The sequence below is a fragment of the Alosa pseudoharengus genome, unplaced genomic scaffold (assembly GCF_046254945.1).
Source record: "Alosa pseudoharengus isolate Yale_2024_CS ecotype anadromous, Long Island Sound unplaced genomic scaffold, YU_APseudo_1.1 YU_APseudo_1.1_scf_16, whole genome shotgun sequence".
NCBI lineage: Eukaryota > Metazoa > Chordata > Actinopteri > Clupeiformes > Clupeidae > Alosa > Alosa pseudoharengus.
Window position 1 is genome coordinate 6067303 of NW_027468630.1, and position 19417 is coordinate 6086719.

A 19417-nucleotide genomic window follows, 5' to 3' on the forward strand; every position below is an offset into this window, starting at 1 on the left:
CAATAGTCCAGATATTGACAACAGTGAATATGTTGTGTTAGTTTTTCAAAGTACTGTTACAATAATTATTGGTGCACTGTACCAAAACAGAATGAAGTCAGAGAAGCCATTTATTATGGCACTAAACCAGAAAGATATCAGTCAGGATGGAACAGGTGAAATGGCCTCTGTTCAGCCGCTAATGTAATCAGATGGCATCTGTGTGCCCAGAAGTAAACATGTGGGTTTGGCCATCATTTTTCAATGTATTTTTTGTTTCTGGCAGGCATGGTGTGTGCGCTTTTGCTTCTTGGTAGGGTGTGGTGTGAAAGATAGTAATTGTCATCCTGTCGACATGAGAGACTGCAACAATAAAATAGGCTGGGCACTCTATGATGATGTAGATTCCACGTTGGTTCTCTTGGTTTAATCTAAGGTCTTAGAAATCACAGCATATTGCAATATTATGCAATTTGCTCGGTATTTAATCTGGGTGGGGAAAGGTGGGAGAGAGAAGAAGGAGGTGGGACGTCACTAATGGGTCTGCATTTCAGTGCGTGTGCGCACAGGCAGAGGCTTAAAAACTGTCCGTGCTTATACAGTCAGATGGTGTGGTAGCCTACTCCTCAATTGTTTATGTAGTTTTTAGAGTTGTAATTTCTTTTCGGTAAGCCTGGAGATTTCCAGGATGCTACCTCTTGCTAGATTTATAACAAAACTATAACGAAAACATCCATCGGTGAAATTAAAAACAAACTCACCATGACTACAAACCGAGGATTACAAAGAACTTTGAGAAGAAGTGGAAGTTTACCTGCGTCCCGTACTGTGAGAATTGTGATTTTGGGTCAAGCTGCAGTAGGTAAAACGGGTGAGCACCAACAACTGAAATGTTAAGCCCGTGTATCTGCGCTGAATCTTTCCTATTTTCGTTTGTTATTTCTCTGGAACTGATGTGGTGGTTGGCTAATATTGGTGCATATCCTAATACAAGACACGTTGATATATTACAGTATGTTTGTTTTTTCCCCTGCATGCATTATTATGTCTTGACATGTCTTACATGATGAATGAAAGGCATCTCTCAGCACTGCAGAATTTTCCAGCAGTCTTATCGATTCTGCTCTTAAATTATTCAAACATTTTCCTCCAGCCATGGCAGTGCGATTTATCACCAGGAGATTCATCGGCGAATACGACCCTACTCTAGGTAGGTGTATTGGAAAGGGAGAGAGGATTCACTTTCTATTGGATAGGTTTTGATACATAAACATTAGTAGCCTACCCTTAGGGTACGCATATTTTGATCCACCTTATTAGGCAAAGACTATGCAGTGGCTTCTACTCATGAAAACTATCAGTAAATCAGGTAAATGCGATATTGTTGATGGATTGCTTCCATGTTAAACAGAGACTATCTACAGACACGAGGTTGCCATAAATGGAGATGCGGTACACTTCGAGATACTGGATACAGCGGGGCAGGTGAGATTGGTATTTTCATCGAAATTACCCTATTAATAAAATACATTGTTGTAGACTGTTCAGGCCTAAACCCAACACTCTGTTTCTGTTTATATTTAGAGACCAAGGTCACTTAGTTTACACATGCCAATCATGACTACTCAGACCACTCTGTGTCTCCAACACTCACTTGACTAAACTATTCAGATGATTATCAGGCCTATAGGGCCTAGCTGAATCACTCTCTTCATTTGACAAAGACCAACATATAGCCTAACATGTTTTGTAAGTCATAGATGGGTAATAGAGTGTGTCTGTTAGGCTAAATAGATGTTTAACAGACACACACCTAGAAATGTCCACTATGTACTTTTACATTTAAACCTGACTATTTAAGGTGTGCTGACTGCTGAGGCACACAAAAGTCAGTATTTCTGAAATTACAGTCAAGAGTCTGTTCCCTGTTGCTCTGTGCTGGCAAAAGTTCCATCTGAAACAATATATGGAGACTGTATTTTCACTAAGCCTTCAGAATACTGCAACCATTTTTGCCCATTGGATTTCTTCTTGAAGTCCTTTGTAACCTGAGTGCTGAAAAAGAAAGCTATATTATTTATTTTCCTTTATGCATACTGTTTAACTGAATGGGGTTAAGATGACCTGCAGCTAAAGTTAAATGTACTTTGTTTTCGACCCAGTCCATCCATAATCCATTACACATATGTTGCTATAGCAACTATTAAGTCTGTGTGAATGTGTGTGTGTTTTGTTAAAATACTATTGTTAGTTTCACATTATATATGAATCAGTTAAGCCTGCTGTTTCCCCCTTGTGGCAGGTTATATAAGCCCATGTTCCCAGATTATTTGTAAATTGGTTGAAATACGTATGAATGCATTAAATGCATTGCCTAGAATGCTTTTAATACCATAACATTCATTTTAGGCTGTTAAATCCTATAGAGTGATGTGCTTTGTATTGCTCATGTGTTGAGAAAAAGCTCCAACACGCTTTCAAAACACTATGACCTAACATGCTGGATAAGCCACCATTTTCCAGAATACCACATCAGCCTTGTCCATGAAAAACCCACAATATAGTCAGCAGAATGTCTGTGTTAGAGGATCATGTCTTGTGAAATACACAGTGTCCAATTACTAGTGTCTCTTGTCAGGATTTGCTACAGCACATGTTCAGCTAATAAAAGAAAAGTAATAGTGTTAATGAGTTTTCCTGATCTGATGCCCACTCAGCAGGACCTGGTCTGAGAGCCCTGCAGCGCTTCCTCTGAAACTGCTCTCCACTGAGGGCTTTGACACGCTGGCAGCAATTGTGAAGGAAAATAAATCTGACAGCTGAAGTTAACATTAACACACAGTGCAGCTTCACTATGAGAGGTGTTTCACCAAAATACAGTGATGGTAGGCAGGGCTGGGGGAGGCATTGGAAGTTCAGAGCGAAGGTTTCACATCACCAGAGAAGACCAGCATATGCAGCCAAACTACTGAAATATGGGTCAGAAATACTGATGTGTACCATCACACCTCAATCAGTCACTAACTCACTAAGTCACTAACTAATTAAGCTGGTTTTAATATTAGAGCATGACATGTTAGGCCTACCAGTTTAGTTTATCACTAAGTGCTAGACAAATATTAGCCATCTAAAGGCTTTCATTTTCAGTAAGTTAGAAACATAGTGATTTACTTTCCACATGCTCCCCTACAAAACAAAAACATTGTGGGTTTTAAAAAGAAAGTCACTAAAAGTTTATCATTTAGAACCCCTAGTAGCCATTAATTAAATTTTTTAACCTGTAAACCTGTCTGAGGCAGGAAAGGAACTGGCGATGTATGCATGTTTATTCTACACACACACACACACACACACACACATACACACACACACACACACACACACACATACACACACACACACACACACACACACTCTCTCTCTCTCTACACAGTCTGAGGCAGGAAAGGAACTGGCGATGTATGCATGTTTATTCATGCTCCGTCCTCTGCAAATCCAGTTTTTCTGCTTTTCAACCACAGCTTGATAATTAAAACAAAAACGAGTTACGTAATTTTACTTGGAAGTGATCTAACTCATTTTGGCATAGAAATCTTGTAATTATAAGAACAAGCAGAATAAAAAAAAAACAGAAACTCTGTCTAATTTTGCCAGCAGACTGATGCTAATGGCTTCTTCTAAATCAGTGATAATTAATCTAATGACAAAATCCCATTAACACAGGCTCAAGCGTGAAGACACCCCTCATTCTTCTCCTCAAGTGACACCCATTTGAAATGGGTCATAATTCATTCTGAACTCTTAACCCGCATTTCAGGAGCTGAAGCTCTGAGTGTAAAAGCACTTCTCTCAGTCTGCCTCCTGTTCTATCTCTCCCCTACATTAAAGCACTCAATTATAAAGATTGTTTATGTCAAAGCAGAATATTCCAGCTAGTGTTTCAATCTTCTCCAGACCACCACCTCTTTGATGTAAGGAACATAATGGTAGCAGGAGGGTACTTTAATGTGTTTGTGGACTGGTTTTGTTGTGACCTTAGTGAAAGAACAGGGCCTGTCATGAAAAAAGGGCCTGTGTGGAGGAGATGTGAGTCGGATCTTGTTAGGGTTATTATCTTTCACAGTGAATGAGAATCAGGCCCTGGCATCACGCGGGATGTATGCGCCACCTCGCCTGAGCTCCATGCCAGGGGTAAATCTTCAGTGGGAACACACATTCTACACACACACACACATACACCCACACACACACTCTCTCTCTCTCTCTTTCTCTCTGTACACACAGCCTCCTTCATACACATACACACAGAGTCTCTCTCTTTTACTTCCACACACATACACACACACACAGAGGGGGAGAGAGATAGGGAGGGGGTATACACACATACACTTATAGCCTGTCACTTAAATGTACGCATACTTTTCTCTGTGCAGTCAGCTGTAGAATAATACACAGTTAGGGGTCAGAAAGTCAGGGTTTGCAGAGAACAATGAGTGATTGTTTTAAAGTGAAATATAATGATAATCATAATAATGCATATGGCTTTATATATGAATGAATGTGACTTTAAGATGTCTTTTTGTTGCATAAAAACATTAAAACTATTCTGCAATCAAAAAATAATACTGTAACAGATGATCAGATGACAGTTCATGGAACACACTTTGATGAAGGATCCTGCAACGTTTGAATACTTCAGGGGATCTCTGTGCACGATATCTTTTTAGTGTCAGAACTTTCCAGCTAAGCCATTTCTGAAACCAAAAAAGGAAACAATCATCAGATGACAGATGTTAGATGTTAATGCAAAAGGCAACAACTTGTTATAAGCAATACCTCTGGGGACATCCATGCATGGTCCATATATAGATCCATGCATTATCCCCATGCATTTTCTGAGCAAAGTCACCAACTCACTCAGTTCTTCCCATGTTCTTTCATTCCCAATCCCACCCAGGAGGAGGACGCCCTGCTGATCGAGGAGAAGATCAGGTGGGGCGACGGCTTCCTCATCGTCTACTCCGTCACAGACCGGTGCAGCTTCGACGAGGTCATGCGCCTCTGTTTCCTGGTCAACCACATCCATGCTGGGGCCGGTGGTGGCAGGCGGAGCAACGCCGAGCCGCCGCCCACACTCATCGTGGCCAACAAGAAGGACCTGGAGTACGACCGCATGGTGAGCCCCGAGGACGGCGAGAACCTGTCGCGCGGCCTCAAGCTGCCCTTCCACGAGATCTCGGCGCGGGACAGCTGGGAGGAGACGGCCGCCGTGTTCCACGCCCTCTACGCCGAGGTGGCGCAGCAGCTGGACGCCTCACCGCCCTCCTTCCGCCGCCGGGCCGTCTCCAAACTCATGGAGAAAATACCCAGAATTCACTCTGGCACGGCGCTGGGTGCCGCAGGACGCAGCTTCAGCTTTGGATCCTTTAGGGATTTCCTGCCTGAGTAATCACTGGGGAACATGGACCCTCCTGAGTAATCACTGGGGAACATGGACCCTCCTGAGGTACAGGAGGTGAGGGTGCATACCTTCAACACTGATCTAGATGTAGATAGAGAATTATATAGACGAAGCCCATATCAGTTAGCAGCAGTTTGGCTAGCTCTTAGTTTGATTACTTGCTGGTAAAAACAACACACCTGTGTGGTTACTCCATGAATCTTGCATCAATATATGTGTTGATCTGCCTATATATTGAACATTACACAGTATTTTGTTCATATCCTGGAAATACTGGTGATTGAAGAGAAACTGGAGGAAAGATGGCAACCTCTCATTGGACAGGTTAAATACTTTGACAGTGCAGAGACGCATGGAACAATGCCTGAATAAATGGCTGACTTTTTTCATGGTCAGCAAAATGCAGAATATAAAGTTGCTCATTTACAGTAATTTTAGAGAGACTATGGATGATAGTAATGTATGTTAAATATTTCTCAAATCCTTTTCAAACAAAAACTGGATAACATGTGTTATGTGGAAAATATTTAACATGAATGTAAACCAGCTATACTTATACTACATTATGGGAAATTCTGCGAATTGAAAAAGTGAGAATGCAGCATCACTTGGCTGTGAACAGCATTCCCTTAGTAGATTCATTATCTTTTGCCTGGTGGTGGACACATGATCTACATGTATTGACAGTAGCAGCAGCATTTTCCCCAAGAGCTTTTACATTTTCACAATTATCAATAAAGTAGATGCTTCAGGGGGAAACGGCTCTCAGTGTCAGACTACAGATATAATCTAAAAATCTCATTGAGACTGAATACCCAAACTAATTATCTTGCTTTGTCTGAAGGAACTTATACTGTATAGATGCCTGTCAATCTTTGGTGTACAGAAAGCTTGCCACTTGCTGTGAGTATTGCACACACAAGAGTTTGTCCAAATTAAACTAAAAAAATATAATGCATTTTAGTAAGAAATATTAGTTTCACTAATTATCAATCTTATTACCTATAATCTAGCATGTTGAAACGGCCTGAATCACAGATCGATATGATCATAAATTAAAGATACCTCTTCCAATTAGTTTTGACCTGACTCATATTCACATCACCAGAAACAAACAGTTGAGACTTAATTTCTCAGAGAAGCTATGACGCTGGAAGCCAGTAACCCTTGACCAGACAGGAGAGGAGCAATGAAGAAACAGTCTTCAGTGTGTTCAGAAGAGTAGTGTAGGCCTGTAATGACAGTGGGGCCCAAGCGTGGGTTATTCAGAACGGTCTGTTTTAGTTCAGAGTTATAGCAAGGGGCCACCTGTAATAGAACAGCCTTTGTGATGTCCTTCTTTGATGTTATGGGAACATATTTGATCAGTTGAGCATTTGCTGCAACTGATAACTGAGTGTGAGGGGCCATACACAAGAATAACCCTGCTGGAGAGTTATGGACCAGATCATGGCTAATGTTTCTCTGTGTTTCAAAAGCTATTCAATTATGCTCTTCTGTCTATATTGCTCTGGCTTTGAGCAACTGGATGTCAACCATATTTAGTTTAGTTCATGCATGAGAGACTGCTTGTTAGTGATGGGGACGAGACCGCCTATGCCGAGTCCGAGTCAAGACCGAGTCTTTAAAGGGTCGAGACCGAGTCGAGACCGAGTCTGTTGGTTTCCAAATACAGTCGAGTCAGAGTCAAGACCGAGTCTTTGAGGAAGCAAGTCCGAGTCGAGACCGAGTCCTTTAGGAGTCGAGACCGAGTCGAGACCAAGACCATAAAAAAATGTCAGTTTTCATATTCATAATTTAATATCACCCCAGTTAATAATCAACCATTAGGCCTACAGACTAAGCTAGATTGGGAATTGTTTAGAGGAGCAGTCTTAACGTCTTAATATGGACTATGCTGACCTACAGACATTCACCGGCAGCAGAGCCATAGAGATAAATAAATGGCTCTGACGGCAGTATCTTTGCATTGCACCATGGGATGTCATTTTTAAATAATGCCGGTCAACATTGCATTTTATTATTATTGTTGTTATGTGTTGTGTGCTTTTTTTATATGAACATAAAAAATGCGTTGGTCTCGAGGACTCGGTCTAAAATTACGAGTCCTTCTCCTCCCACTGTGGTCCGAGACTGAGTCAAGACCGAGTCTTTGAAGAAACGAGTCCGAGACAAGACCGAGAAAGCAGAAATTGGTCTCGAGACCGGACTCGAGTACTACATCACTACTGCTTGTTTCCTGACTTTGCACTAGCCCTGGTCTTACATTTCTTTGGTTCTACAAGATCATTTGGGTTTTGGTCATCAGAGACTGCTTCCAAAGTCTTCCACCCCATTTGTGGGCCTCTCTTAGCTTGCCAAGAATCACCATCTCTGCACCCTCACAGCAGTGGGCTTCATGAATCTGGCAAATCAAAGCCACTGTCTGATTAGTCTGACCTCTGTGCCAGCCAACACCCATCCTACTAATCTCCAGAGACACAGGTAAACACGGGCTGGTAGGATAAACTTGCTTCACAGTCGAGTGGCAGAGGTTGGATTTGTTTTATGTTCCTCAGAATTATCTACTTTTCAGTCATTATCATCACAGGTAAGGAAGACTGATGAGCTCTCTTGCCAGCATTCTTTTGTCTTAACTTCCTTTTCCAGGGAGAACACTCTAAGGTGTTGCACAATGGTAATCTGCACCAAGTCACAAAGATAATCACTAGATATTTGTGAACTGAGGGAATTTAAAATTACCCAGTAAATTAAGACATGTCTGAAGCAGAAGTCATTGATGTTTGTGTGAGCGAGAGAGGGAGGCAGAGAGCGAGAGAGAGAGAGTGTGCAAAATAACAGCCTGCTCTGATATAATAGTAGGGTGCTGCTAATGAATTGAAGAGGACCTTCTTTCTCCATGAGGGGAGGCAAGCTGTGGCTTAAAGCATCACCCAGCAGGTGCAGATCTGCCCTCGGGCAGAGAGCCAGCAGCAGAGCCTCATGAGTGTCCGCCAGCCACACATCTTGTACTGCATACTGCGTATCTTGTACACCAAAGATCTGCTAGCTTTACTCCACCATAACAACAGTTTCTGAGTCCACTATATCTGACCCCCTCACTCACACATTTTAAGTATGTGAGGGTCTATAGGTTATGTTGGTGGTCCACAGCTGAACAGTGTATTTTAGAATTCCCCAAAAATTAGTGAAGACCAAGAGAAGTCTTGACTCAATATTACAGTAAATATATTACAATTACATCAACCTTGGGGAAAACATGGCACTCCATCAACACAAAATAATCATATAGTCAATCATAAATTAAATTTTACTTTTATTTAAAAACACAAGGAAGGTTGAAAATACTGTAATCTGCTGTAATTATGAAGAACTAAGTGTGTCTTGTGGAACAGTACCGTTATGACATGTTATTTTCCTTTTGTATTCACTTATCGTCATCATTATACAGCATTCGTCTCTTAATTTGACTCAGAATGAGGGATGGATTTAACCATGTCTCCTTGGAGAAGTGGCGAGCTCTCCATGTCTTCTGTAACGGAGTTGCGTCTTGGCTCTTGGAAGTCTGTCTCTGCTGGCTCTTTTTCTCCATGGCTCAACAGTGAATCAGTATCCTCAGTCACTGGTATATGTGAGTTTGTGTTTGAGATAGTATCTTTGTCTTGTAAAACAGGAGATGTGTCCATTTCGTCTGCAGTTAATCTATGTGTATGTCTATGTGTATCTGCATTTGGTTCTATTGCTTCTGTAGCTGTGTCAGTGGAGACTGAATCTTCTTTGTTAACTGGTTCTGATGAACATGTGTTGGTATCTTCTGGGACATCTGGAACATTTATGTCTGCGTCTGCCGTTTCTGGAGGTGGTTCAGGTGGACTCCCCTGTTCAATACACAACATCATCTGAGCACAGGTGCTTAAAGATATAGAAAAATCAAACCAACATGTATCTCTCTCTCAGTCTCCCACACACACACACACACACACACACACACACACACACACACACACACACACACACACACACACACACACACACACACACTCAAATAGTTACTCTTTATAGATGCTGCACAACACTAGTTATTGACCTCCAGTATGAGTATGTCAAGTAAACACATTAGTCAGTAGTTAGATGAAGACACTACCTGTTGAGTGCTTGCTCCGGCAGCAGGCTGATTTGTCATCTCAGTCATCTCACAATCTTCAGATGGATCAAGTTCTCCTTTCAAACCCTGTTGTAAGAGGGATACTTGTTTCAAAAATCCCAAGATGCAACAATCAAGCAAAGGTAAAAACTAACAAAGCTAGGAGACTGAGATATATGATTGAAACAGCACACTACATACCAAAGATTATAGAGCGCTGCTGTTACATACACATATAGTGACTAAAGAATTTCAAAAATCAATACATGATACATTTAATGGACAACTTCACTCTGGTGATACCTCTATAATGCATATACATCTATCTACATTAAAACGTTAATATTAAAATACAAATTTACACACATTTAGTAAAATATGACAAACCTTTATCCAATGTCTACATCCTTTTTTCTTACATGTGTCCAGTTCTGTTTTAATTCTAGGGAATATAGTGATAAAAGTGATAATAAAACAATAATTTACACATACTATATGATACTAGATGGTACAACTATACACGTACAGTATTAGGTAGTTTGCATAAACATTACATAAATGACTCAATCTACAACAAAATCATCAAAATCAATTAAGCCAAGAAGAAATACATACTTGTCTCGATTGCTCATCCCTGCATTTTATACATAAAGACAGAATTAATAACAAATTAAATAGTAATAAAGAACTGAACAATTATTGTCTTAACTTAACTCACAGTATGCATGGCTCCATAGCACAATCCAGCCCAAAACAAAAACACATTCAAACGGTAGAACTACAACACGGAGATCTGCTACATTTCGTTCTCCTGTACCTGAAATTGCAGGGTAATGACAATTAGTCAGCTTCACCACCATCACATACTATTGTCATCTGACCAGTTTAATTATCACTTTTAGTCCCAGATCAAATAGCACCTATTTTTTATTGGGTTACCGTGTAATGTACTGTACAATGTACACATATAGAGATATAAAAGGCTAAGTAGCAGTAACATCCGCTCATTCAACAATGATTTTGTCTGTGAATTATCTAGGCCCACATAGTCTTGGTTTAATAGAAGTATAGGCTACTCACGTGATTTCAGGATTAATTCTGTTGCCAAGGTAGCAGCATTAACAACAACTAAACCAACAGCTCCATACTTGTAGAGAATCGTCTTTGGAGTTTCTTTGTTGAAAAAGTTTTTAATGTTATTAAAAGAGAGCATAAGTTTGAATGGCTTAGAAAGGGACAGTATATTCTTCTGCAGTGTGTGGATGTGTGTTCTTTTCCATGTAAATGCAGCATGCAAACAACAACAACAACAACAACAACAATTAGATTTAAATGCACTATCAAATATAAATCAGACTGTTCTAAAAAATACTTGTTATCAACCAGCCCTTATAACTTATAAACTGTATTCAAGACTTGATAAGGACATGAAATTCTTAACTAATTAAATGCCAAAATAAATTTATTTTGTATGACTGCCTGTTAAGTTGTCAATGTCACGAAAGTTACTAATCAATCTTTAAATGGGCCTGCAGCTGCCACTCTAACAAGTAATTTTCCCATGTAAAAGGCTGACTGAGCAAGAACAAGCACTGTACCAGCTAAAGGGAGTTTCACAAAATCATATATTCCAGACAGAGCCAGGAGGTGGAACAGGGCAGTCACAGACATCAATCCAGCACGCTCTGTAGATTCAGGCATATACAGCACAAGCAACATCAAAAGTGACCATTGATCCACAAAGAATATCAACAACCATAATATGCAGAAACAGATACAATATCTTCTCACCTTCATGATTTTCTAGAATTTGATTGAAGAAGTAGAAAATGACTGCACTAATAATGAGGCGCCTGATGAAATAAAATATCTGCCATCCCAACCAGTACAATCCTGGGGGGAAAAAACCCAGTAGACATGCATGAGTGGATAAGACATTCCTTGAAATAGAAGTCTGTACATTATTGTGTAAACCTAGGAAGAAACCATTATTGCTCTTGTCTTACCCTTATTCATATTTGATTTCTAATTACATAACTACACATTATTTGTAATTAATTCTTAATCATAATATTCTTTCTAATTACACTTAATTAAATTAACTAAAGTAGTCATGCTGTGCTGAGGAACCTTACAATTGTGAGTGGTGACACACTGTTATGATTAACATGAGCATGAGACGTACTGGATTTTTGAATAAAAGGATATCTTTTCTCAACTATGGCAAGCAAAATCCAGTTGGATAAAATGAGTACAAATACTCCAGCAAACATGCTTATGAAGGCACCTGCAAAAGAGCAAAGATATGATTGTTATTTACTGTTTTCTTCTATGAGGTTTATCTGTATTTACAGATGTCATCAAAGGGAAAATGTGTATAATTACAAAAGGTATACATACTTTCACTGAACGTGCGAGACAGAAAAGACATGGTGAACAAGTAAAAAAAATCCATGATTTCCATGAAAGCACCCCCTTAATTAGAAAATGTATGTAGACAGGTTAGTTTTTCAATTTGTCTCACCATTATTATACCAAAACATCCAATTCAAACAATTACATTTTAACAGCACCATAAGTATTCTCTATGAACAGCACTGTAATCTGTTGGTGAGCATGTAACTAGACAGAGGCCTGCTATAATTTCATACATTTTCCCCTTACCTCCGACTAAGAACATACGTATGCCCATATGCAGTGATGATCCATACATGATGCCCATGAAAGCCATGGCTTTGCTCTCTCTTTCAATACTCCAAACATGAAAGAAAATTACTGAAATGAAGAGGGACATTTCATAAGAGACATAAAAGACATAAGGGATTTTTATCTTTCAACAGCTGTTACTGCATTAGTTGTCAAAATATTAAGAACATTAAGCCTGAGATAAACTGGACAGTGGTTAGATAACATTTCTTAGGAGAAAAATGACAAATTGTGTATGAGTATTTAGACCGTGCTTTTCAGTAATATTATCCATCAATGTTGCCCAGGTGCACCAACAGCCTAACGAAGCATTTTGAAATTACAAATTGTGTGTAACACACAAACCCAACTGTGTGTTAGCAGCATTGTGTAAGAAATATGAAAGGCACTGATATGAGGGTAAATTGCAGTCAGAACTCTATACACAGCATATCTTAAAATGGCTTAGATAAGCAGACAAGCAACAGTGGTGAAATACAAAATGATTAACATTAGATTTCATGGCATTGTCCATTATGGGTAATTGCAGACAATTCAGACATTGTCCCCGTTTCCCGGTGAACAATGATTCTTAGCATTCTTACACACGTTGGTTAAATGTGTGTGAGATGATGAAAGACTTTAGTCACTAAGATTCATTGTTATCAGGAGGGACCAGAACCAGTTTCCCCATGTAGATCACTGGTTTGTTCCTCCCTCCTGTTGATAAGCCAATTCTGTATCTCATATAACTGTGTCAGTAAACTAAAGTGTGTGGGAGAGCGTGACAGGAGTCTGAGAAAATTGAAGAAACATTGTGAGCAAGATATAACACCTAAGGTTGAATGAAAAAGCCAATTTAGAGAAACCCAGAACTCCAGAACAAATCTAAAAATAATCTTTTATCTATTAAAAATGCTCTCAAAGGCTGCTCTGTTGGAGATGTGTTTTTGCCGAAAAAGGTTGCTATAAATCAACTATCTATACATGGATTTCTATGCAACGTCACGAAAACATGCGTGTGCAACTTCAGGGCAGAAAGCACCATAGAACAGCATAGAGCAGTGCTTTCCATGAAAAGATTACAATGAAAACAGCACCATTCGAAATCACGATGGTTAGAGAATGTTCAATATCTCTAAAGGAATGCATGTCTTCGCCAAAAATGCCAAAAACACCAAAAGACGATGTTATATTAATAATGCAAATGAGCGACAAACTCTAAAATAAACTCTAAAAATGAGATGTTATCATCATTGAGACAGCAGGGGTATACAAAAAATGACGATTGTAGCTTACAGCAGCCAACTATTAGGTTAAGTTTAGAACATTGTGGCCGGCCACCGAGCGTCTAGTTTTGTTGGTAAACAGGAAACCTGTCTATAGCATAAGGCAGTGTTTCTCAAAGTGTGGGGCGGGCCTCACTAGTGGGGAATAGAGACATGACAGGTTGGGCGCGATGAACAGGAGGAATTTTTTATGCCTATCTTTAATAATGCCTTTTTTGACAGATTCAAAACAAAATACACACACAAACAAAGGAGTCATAAACAGACAGACATTAATTAAATTAACATGAGATCCAGTGGACCAAGACGGTAAATGTAACGTGGAACCAAAATGCAAAATAATATTTTAACGTAACCATTTTGCCGGGATGATGATGGGCTCAGGTGGAGCTTGAAAATTCCCCACCTCCAAAGTGGGGAATGACAGAAAAAGTTTGAGAACCACTGGCATAAGGAATCTAACACCTCTCCTGTGTATGTTTGAAATTAACCTTTAATGGATACTAGGTCTACTAGATCCAACAGAGGTTCCATGATGTTCTTGTAGTGCATTTGAATCAACATGGATAGTATGTGCCAGGTGCACACTGCAGTAATGAACTCATGCCCATCTACCATAATATTTCACTCAGTTCGGATCTGCACTTAGATCGAGGTTCCATATTTTTTTTTCTCAATATGAGATACGGTCATACTGAAGACTTATTAGCATCAGAAATGGTTGTGGAACCTTATTGTAGATTTGAGATTTATGTCCACGTGTCTTGGTTTAATATATGATAAATCATTTGAGTACTACAGCATATCTGCATCAAGGATTCACAAAAAATAACTGCCCCAAGTAGTAGATTCTGATTACTTACTGGTGTACGCATGACCAATGTGTGCACGCTTCATAAATACAGATGATTTTTTACTTACGCACATTGTAAATTTTACACATATGGAATTTAGAAACCTTTCTACACAATTGATAAATTACGGCCCAGGGGTCTTTCTGTTTCAATGGCTCACATGCAGAAGCAGGTACCTAGTTTGATTAAACAAACTGCTGAGGCCCTGGTGAAAGTGTTACATCCCTCTGGATGTATTTTCTCCCCTATCCTACACTTGTTGGAACTGCATACAAGGATCAGATTACACATTCATCTCAACACTAGCTGTGGCATTATCTCTGACATTATGGGAATCACTATTTACTGTAAAAAATGCAATTCAATTGATATATTTCCATAACATACAACATGTCTCAAGGTGCTTTGCAGAGGTCATCTTGAAACTGTGAGCCTACCTGAACCTTTCCTCAATATCTCATCATCAACAACATCCAAATGTGGACTTCCTTCATGTTGCCCTAACAAATGGTGCGCAGTCATCTGTAGCTAAATGCTGCATCTGCCAGAATAATGTTCTTTCACTTTTTCGCTTTTAATACAATACAGCCACATATTTTAGCCAGAGCGCTACTCAGTTTTAACCTTATTAGAGCTACTGTTGCATGGATTACTGATTACCTCACAAGTAGACCTTAGTATGTGAGGCTACATGGCACCATGTCTGATACCATCACCACAAACATAGGAGCACCATGGTACAGTGTTATCTACATTTTTATTTATACTGTACACTGCTGAATGCAGGCACAGCATTGATTCTTGTAATTTACAGAAATGTTCTGATGTCTGCTAGTTGGTTAGATGGAAAAAAGTAAACCCCATCCTGATTAAAGGACAGTCAGTTGAGGTGGTCCCCTCATACAAATACTTGGGTAATCATGAGGATAACAAACTGGACTGGAAGATGAACAGCAGTAATATTTTCAAGAAGGCCAAGTCCAGATTGTTTTCCTTTAGAAACTCAAATCATATCAAATTAGCAGACCTATTTTAACTATTTTTTATCACTGTATTTCAGGAAGTGTCCTTTTTTATGCTGTTGTTTGTTGGGGCGGCAGCCTGACACTGGATGACAGGAACAGGTTAAACAAAGTCCTTAAAAAAGCAGGGTCCGTTATTAGAGCAGAGAACCATGAGGAAGCTTAGGAGTGTTCTGTTGCGGGAGGACCATCCTCTCCATGGCGTTTTTGTAAAGAGTGGTAGGAGACAGCAGCTCCTATTACCCAGATGCTCTACTAAAATGTTTAGGAGGTCCTTTGTTCCTGCAGCACTCTTTTTAAAGGCTTTTTAACATGAACGGCTGACTACTGCTGTGTAGTATCTGGGTATCTCGGAATGATCTGCATTGATTTAATTGATCTTATCGTAATTTCTCTGACACAATGGTACTTTGTACATTGCATTTTACACATGTTTGTCACTTATCAGTGATATTGTGGTGGTGATTTCACTCTTATATGCATGGTGCCGTTATATATTTATTGTTGTATGTTTTCTGTTATATATTGTACTGTACTTGTCATTGTCTTGTTGCCATCCTGTTGCTGTATATTGTCCAGTGTAGCAAACTAGTTTCCCCTTCGGTGATCAATAAACTTAATCAATCAATCAATGTTCTGTGAGTATGGTGATTATATGATATGATGATTCTGTGCATTAGCTTATAGAATAACCAAATAGGGATATTAAATATTGTAATTGACTAGAATTTGACTATCCATGCACACCCCTTATAATTATGACCGCCGCGCAGCGAAGCATATAGGTTTAGTCAGATTTTTTTTTTTTTTTTTTTTTTTTCTTTTTCGCATGTCCAAATTTCTGTCAATGATTCCCGGGACACTGAAAGACCGGGGTAGACGAAACTTGGTGGGCATGTAACCCCATATGGATAGCATGGAACCATCGTTTTTCGTTTTGATCTGTAGCCCCCCCGCTGGACTGCACCCCCCCAAAGGAGGGTAGGGCAGACACAGTTTTCTGTGAATATCTCGAGAACCGTAAGGTTTAGGAGGACCATTTTTTTTTTGTATGTTGATCTCAAGAGGCCATGTCAACCCATTCCATAACCACTCATTTCATGTATAGCGCCACCTAGTTAAACACAAAAAAGTAAAAATGAGGTGTTGTAATCGCAGGTATCTGTGACCTAACATAGTCAAAACTGCACGAAATTGGAAGTGTAGGATCATTATGACACCCTCTGAATGCACGCCAAGTTTCGTGGAATTCCGTTCATGGGGGGCCACACAATAAATTAATTTATGTTACTATACACCAACTGGCCTGTAGGTGGCCGGAGACAGTTTTCTGTGAATATCTCGAGAACCGTAGGGCCTAGGAGGTCCACCTTTTTTTTGTATGTTGATCTCAAGGGGCCATGTCAACCCATCCCATTACCACTTATTTCATGTATAGCGCCACCTAGTTAAAAATTAAAAAGCAAAAAATTAGGTGTTTTTATCACAATATCTCTGGCTGACATGGTCAAAACTGCACGAAATTGAAAGTGTAGGATCATTATGACACCCTCCGAATGCATGCCAAGTTTTGTGTACTTTCGTTCATGGGGGGCCTTACAATAAAACAATTTATGTGTACATTTAGTGACGTACACCAACAAGGATTCCCGGGACACTGAAAGACCGGGGTACACAAAACTTGGTGGGCATGTACCCCCACATGGATAGCATGGAACTGTCATTTTTCGTTTTGATCTGTAGCCCCCCCGCTGGACTGGACCCCCCGAAAGGAGGGTAGGCCAGACACAGTTCTCTGTGAATATCTTGAGAACTGTAGGGCCTAGGATGACCATTTTTTCCGTATATTTGCCTCCAGGGGTCATGTTAACCCAGTTCATGTGCACACATGTGCACAAACAGATACACACACACACACACATTCACAGTAATCATGACACATACTCACACAGTAGACATATGTACGCTTCCATGCACAGGCACATACGCAGGCACGCACACACACACACACACACACACACACACACACACACACACACACACACACACACACACACTCACACACACACACACACCCACACACATAACATAAACATAACACAAACAATCAAGAATTTCTCATAATTATGAACAGGCAAGATGGAGGTGGGGTTGTATAAAATGAATTTTACATGTGAAATCTATGAACTAATCATGTTTTGGTACTTGTTGTCTAGCAGATACCAGTGAGAAGTGAGTGTGGATAATGCAATTTAGTGAGACAGTTAGAATCATATAGGCCTTTCAGCGTGATTTCTTTTTGTGGAAAAAATGTGCTGGACTGGGCGGCGGTCATATTTTGTACCGCTCTGCGGTACATCTAGTTAGTCTTGATTCAGATCTGTCAATACATACTACACACAAAGTGTCTGAATATTTACCAAAATACAAAACGCTGACAATGATGAAGTACTCAAAGACAAATCCAGTCTTGATGATGGTCTTAATCATTTCTGTAGGGGCAACACATTAGGTTAATGTCAGATGTAAACACTGTAAAACATTAAAGCCAAGAGAGACTACAGAACAATAATTTAGAAGGAAATCATGCCTCAAGATAATTTCAGACAATAAAATCAATATCATCCTCTAAACTAAGAATATCAGTATAATTAGATAGTGAGTTTGAAACTAATGATAAGGTGAGCAATTTCCTGAAAAAATATGAAGTTTGATATGAGTTGTTATAATTGCCTGCTATGACAAGCCTATACATCTTGTTCATAGTCTATACATCTTGTTCATGAAAATCATGTACTGAGAAATAAGGAGTATGTTCCGGTTCGTGATGAAAATTTGACAATTCTGAAACTGCAGAATGTACTGCTGAATTATGAACTACCAAAACCAAACAAACAAAATAATTCTCAAACCTGGGAGTTTCTCCTGATATAGACATGTCTTGAATAGTAAAATGAAACGAATTAGGTTGACAGTTGAGCAGGTAACCACCTCACCCAGGAATCCTACAATTACAGACAAGAGACAAGAGATCATTACAACACTAAAAATCAAACCATCCTTAATAAATGAGATGGGAAATGTATCAAATGTAAATACTTTTTTGATAATATGACAACACTTACCCTCAATAACGCCCCACAGCACAAATGCAGTGAACATTAAGATACTTGGAGCAAAGACCAGCACATAGTGCATTTTCAAGGCTCTTTGGCTTATGTCTATAGATAAGAAAATACACATTTTGTATGTTGTTACTACACCAAAAATTGCATATATTTTTGGTAATATTATACAGTACACAACACTTACTGACAGGTAAACAGTAGCAGTCATAGGGCTAGGTATCCCAGAGAGCTTACGTAAGAAGTAATCATAATCAACTTGAGGGAACATTGGTCTTAACATAGCTAGCTACATACAAGCTTGACTACAAGCATGTGACCAGAACTGGGTAGTTATTTGAGTGATCAAGTTCTTCTTCAGACTGCTTTTTTAAAAAGCTGCTTCCAAGCATTCTGAAGAAACGTCACACACATTAAAGTATTAATGGGAGCTTTTTACGGAGCCCGGGAAGGGTCACATTGGTAAATATTTTTAGGCCGCACTATTGCGTTCCTTCGCAATACTTTTGCGTTCCCTCGCAATAATTTTTGCGTTCCCTCGCAATACTTTTTGCATTCCCTCGCAATAACTTTTGAGTTCCCTCACAATAACTCTATGCTGCTGCTTCCTCAGTGAGCCGTGCCACATCCCATGTCGAATTGGACAAACGATACTTTAAAATCCTCACTTTAATGTTACTGTGTGAGGCTGGCAACTATAGTTATGCCAGTTCATAAGGAGCCTCACAGCTGTGCAAGTTGCAGCAACTATTTCTCCTCTCACGGATCCCGTTCTCTCGTGAATCCATGTTGCCGTCTGCTGTGTGTGTGTGTGTGTGCATTGAGTTAGCCTACCCTCTCCCCACCTCTCCCCCCACT

The 19417-nt window shown here is 39.6% G+C and overlaps 2 protein-coding genes across 2 annotated transcripts in view; one reads left to right on the forward strand and one right to left on the reverse strand.

Moving 5' to 3' along the window:
• Nucleotides 1–508: 508 nt before the first annotated feature.
• LOC143125421 (ras-related and estrogen-regulated growth inhibitor-like) lies at nucleotides 509–6447 on the forward strand. The gene is made up of 4 exons (XM_076286872.1): nucleotides 509–850; nucleotides 1133–1189; nucleotides 1391–1464; nucleotides 4937–6447. The coding sequence occupies exons 1-4, from the start codon at nucleotides 742–744 to the stop codon at nucleotides 5426–5428; spliced, it is 732 nt and encodes a 243-aa protein (XP_076142987.1). The 5' UTR covers nucleotides 509–741; the 3' UTR covers nucleotides 5429–6447.
• A 2292-nt stretch (nucleotides 6448–8739) lies between these two features.
• Nucleotides 8740–19417, reverse strand: part of LOC143125423 (uncharacterized) — a 31261-nt gene continuing 20583 nt past the window's right edge. The window contains exons 5-18 of the mRNA XM_076286873.1: nucleotides 18560–18655; nucleotides 18347–18439; nucleotides 17855–17926; nucleotides 12249–12359; nucleotides 11985–12059; nucleotides 11770–11871; nucleotides 11376–11477; nucleotides 11183–11269; nucleotides 10665–10757; nucleotides 10303–10401; nucleotides 10200–10218; nucleotides 9972–10026; nucleotides 9585–9671; nucleotides 8740–9318 (exon numbers count right to left, since the gene is read on the reverse strand). Of these exons, the coding sequence (XP_076142988.1) occupies nucleotides 8902–9318; nucleotides 9585–9671; nucleotides 9972–10026; nucleotides 10200–10218; nucleotides 10303–10401; nucleotides 10665–10757; nucleotides 11183–11269; nucleotides 11376–11477; nucleotides 11770–11871; nucleotides 11985–12059; nucleotides 12249–12359; nucleotides 17855–17926; nucleotides 18347–18439; nucleotides 18560–18655 (1508 nt within the window). The 3' untranslated portion in view covers nucleotides 8740–8901. The remainder of the gene's footprint in view (nucleotides 9319–9584; nucleotides 9672–9971; nucleotides 10027–10199; nucleotides 10219–10302; nucleotides 10402–10664; nucleotides 10758–11182; nucleotides 11270–11375; nucleotides 11478–11769; nucleotides 11872–11984; nucleotides 12060–12248; nucleotides 12360–17854; nucleotides 17927–18346; nucleotides 18440–18559; nucleotides 18656–19417) is intronic.